At 34.7% G+C, this 4,027-nt stretch overlaps 1 protein-coding gene across 1 annotated transcript; it reads right to left on the reverse strand.

The window, feature by feature from the left end:
* Positions 1 to 2,250: 2,250 nt before the first annotated feature.
* LOC106476182 (cuticle protein 16.8-like) lies at positions 2,251 to 3,743 on the reverse strand (the record flags this gene model as incomplete). Its single annotated transcript, XM_013936850.1, has 2 exons — positions 2,251 to 2,685; positions 3,639 to 3,743. Coding segments are annotated over 2 exons (540 nt in total), but the record flags the coding sequence as incomplete, so codon positions are not given.
* Between the last annotated feature and the right edge of the window lie 284 nt (positions 3,744 to 4,027).

The raw sequence follows: 4,027 nt of genomic DNA on the forward strand, positions 1-4,027 counted from the left end.
ATAAAAACTCCTGATGCAGCTAAAAGTTAGGTTTCCTTGTTATAAAAACTCCTGATGCAGCTAAAAGTTAGGTTTCCTTGTTATAAAAACTCCTGATGCAGCTAAAAGTTAGGTTTCCTTGTTATAAAAACTCCTGATGCAGCTGAAAGTTAGGTTTCTTTCATGCTGGAAATATTACAAAGGATAAGTTTCTACGAAATGTCATAACTACTGCATATGTATAAATAAAATATAATCTGTTTCGGTTTAAAGATGTTTTTAAAGTGTTCTTAAGAAACTTTTATTAATTGTTTTTAACCCTAACTATAAGCAAAACTTCAAGGATTTTCACGTGACTTAAACAACTTGCATATAAAATATAAAGTATGTTCGATGTTCAACACAGCAGTTTGTGTAAATATTACTAATCTCGATTAAGTTGGTCATGACTCAATTTTAATAAGACAAAGCAAAATAGCCCTTCCTTGATAAGATCCAACTAACTAGTCTTAGCTTGATAAGATCAAACTAACTAGTCTTAGCTTGATAAGATCAAACTAACTAGTCCTAACTTGATAAGATCAAACTAACTAGTCTTAGCTTGATAAGATCAAACTAACTAGTCCTAGCTTGACAAGATCAAACTAACAAGTTCTAACTTGATAAAATCTAACTAACTAATCCTAACTTGATAAGATCCAACTAACTAGTCCTAACTTGATAAGATCAAACTAACTAGTCTTAGCTTGATAAAATCAAACTAATTAGTCCTAACTTGACAAGATAAAGCAACAACGACTCTTTTTATCACAAAATCGGGTAACAATGACGAGACCGTAAACATTGATTCTTTCTGGAATAACATCAAATAACACAAATTGTTTTCTAACAAAATCAATCCAAACTGGTTCTTCCAGAAAATGTAGAATTTTAATATATTTTGTTGGACATAAAGCAGGAAGAACCAATAATGTATATCTGTTCTCTGAGGTTGTGAATCAAAGTGTCTTTTTTAAATAAATACTACGAAATCAGTTTGCATAAGGCGCTTTCTAAAAACAGACTTAAATGGATGTAATACTAATGTTCAACACGAAACGTCCGTAACCCAGACCTTAGCTCCCTTTACAACCCTATTACAGACAAGCAAAGTCAAATAACAACAGAATTACATGGGTGTAATACTTATGTTCAACACGAAACGACCGTAACCCAGACTTTAGCTCCCTTTACACCCGTATTACAGATTAGCGAGGTCAAATAACAACATAATTACATGGGTGTAATACTAATGTTCAACACGAAACGTGCGTAACCCAGACCTTATCTCCCTTTACAACCGTATTACAGACTAGCGAAGTCAAATAACAACAGAATTACATGGGTGTAATACTAATGTTCAACACGAAACGTCCGTAACCCAAACCTTAGCTCCCTTTACAACCGTATTACAGACAAGCGAGGTCAAATAACAACATAATTACATGGGTGTAATACTAATGTTCAACACGAAACGTCCTTATCTCAAACCTTTTAGAAAAGAATAAATATTAAGTAAAACAATTTGAAACAAATCAACTGAGCTGAAAAGCAACTGAGCTAAAAATCAACTGAGCTAAGTGTATTTTACTTGAAACAACTGGAAGCTGGAACTAGTAATGAGAAACTAATGTTGTTGGACATTATGTTCTTAAAATATGTAATGAACGAGGTTTGTTTATAAAGTTAATTTGAAAATAAAATTACATTAAAATACAATTATTCTTTGACAAAGATCCCACGAGTTGCGGCGTTATATGTGTGACAGAATGTTTAATCTAAAGACAGTTGATTTACTTTCAAAATGTAATAACATTCATAAAATAGAAAAAGTTTAGGAGTACGCTCCGTCCTTTGATAGATGTCCCCTCTCTCTCTCTTTTTTTGGAAGCTCAATTAGCTTTTAAGAGTATAGAAAAGAAAGCGTCATTTTTTTGTTGTCGTATTCGAACAATAATAAATAACACAAAGAACTTACTACAGAGTCGAAGTTTCAAAAACAACTAATTGTTAGCCAATATTTATTGCAATAAATAATTCCATAACACACATGCAAACAAAACATTTCTGTATAGACAAATAGTCCGTTTATTTGGGACCTGACGCAAAGCAAAGCTGTTTGAATTTTTTGTTACATTTTATAACAACCGTGCCGATCAGCTGAACATTGAAAGCATTCTGATAGCCAGCATACCCAAGCAGTCGGTGTTTGTGTTTTTTTTTTGTTACATTTTATGACACCCAAGACTTTCTCCAGTCTTCTGGATAAGATGGATAGGGATAGGCGGCTTTAAGAGCTGGAACACTAGGTGCAGCTACACGAATGTTTGGAACAGCTGGAACAACTGGAGCAACGGCCACCTTCTTTACTACGGGAACTGGAGCAGGGGCAGGAGCAGGAGCTGGAGCAGGGGCAGCTGCAGAATTGATCTCGACATCGGCGGGGTTCTGGTTTGCTGTGCCGGCCTCATTAGTAGAAATTGAGGCACGGAAACCTCCCTCATCTGCGGTGTAATCTACTTGACGATAGGTGCCCCAAGGGTCCCAGTAACCGTAGGAGCCAGTTACCCTACCGGCACCATCACCACTCTCCTGGCGTGCCAGCCTGGTTCCGAACTCGTCGACGGTATCATAGCCAGTGTCGTAAGGTATGGGAACGTCAATGTCCTGTATAATGTTGTGATCAAATATAGATTAGTCACGAAAGTGTATGTCATCTTTACTCTAAGACGATCTTTTAGTTATAGTTTTAGTTAAGCGTTAATTTGAGTTTTATCAAAGTTTACAACAAGGGTCAACTGAAGAAAATCTAAAACTAAAGTTATTACTTTTTATGAATGGAGTTGATAAAGAAACGAGCCTTGAATATATAGATTGATTTGTTCTTTGTCGCATTGTTTAAAGTATGAATGGAATATAAAATATAACTATTTAGAACATGAATATAAAGTTATTACTACTTAGAACATGAATATAAAGTTATTACCACTTACAACATGAATATAATTTATTTATCCAAATTTAATAACTGTCATCTATTTAACATCCGGCCTGCGAGTCAATGACATCGAATTCGGGGATTGTTAGATTACAATGAAGTTTCACAGTTTCCGATATTCAAGTTAGAACCAAAAGTATTTGCTTATAAAAGGTTCTATGTGTGAACCTCAAAAATCTAAACTCGGCTGCTGTGAGGTTCCTCAGATCCTATCGCTTACATTAGTTAAAGTGTTCATGTTTAAGCGGGTACCACACTTAGCCTTCTTATTGAGGCCAGATATCTTTGTTGAGCCTTTTTCGGCCATCTCAGTCAAGAGAACTCATGATAAACGCGTAGAAAACGGTTTTATAGATCTGAGGAACCAGATCTTGTATTGTCCAACTTGTGTTATAGGTTTTACTCTTTCCTAGTATAGAAAGTAGTGTGAATTCAGCCAATTTAGATTGCAGGTGTCGCAGGGGCTCAAATCGTTATTCAGACTTTAAGATAAACATCTTTGTTTTGGAATCATCCCAGCTAACGTATTTCCTTGACTCACAGTCTATGTGTATAATAGAAAACAAATAGTTATCTTAAATATGAAATATTAATGCTAGAATATAAATTATCTCAGACTTACAGGGGCAGGAGCGACAACGTGACCTACAGGGGCAGGAGCGACAACGGGACCAGGATAAATATAACCTGCAAAAGATCCCACGACGAGAGCAAGTAAAATCACGACCTAAAACCAACAAACATGAAATTATGTTCATAAATAAAAATTCTTATAAATGTAGCACACTATGATATTAAACATATTTTTACATATAGAATTAAATATCCCAAAGTACAAGTTACATAGTAGACATTTTAATATTATAACGTAGTTAACATTTGAATATCCTAAAGTTGAGAGGGAAGTTAAACATCATAGGTTAGAAGTCACATCTTAAAAAACATAGGGTTGAAGTTACAGGACTGATATCATGAGTTCACATATTAAACAATAGTTACATGTTAAACAAT

Source organism: Limulus polyphemus, unplaced genomic scaffold, assembly GCF_000517525.1.
Source record: "Limulus polyphemus unplaced genomic scaffold, Limulus_polyphemus-2.1.2 Scaffold9988, whole genome shotgun sequence".
In the NCBI taxonomy this organism is placed as follows: Eukaryota; Metazoa; Arthropoda; class Merostomata; order Xiphosura; family Limulidae; genus Limulus; species Limulus polyphemus.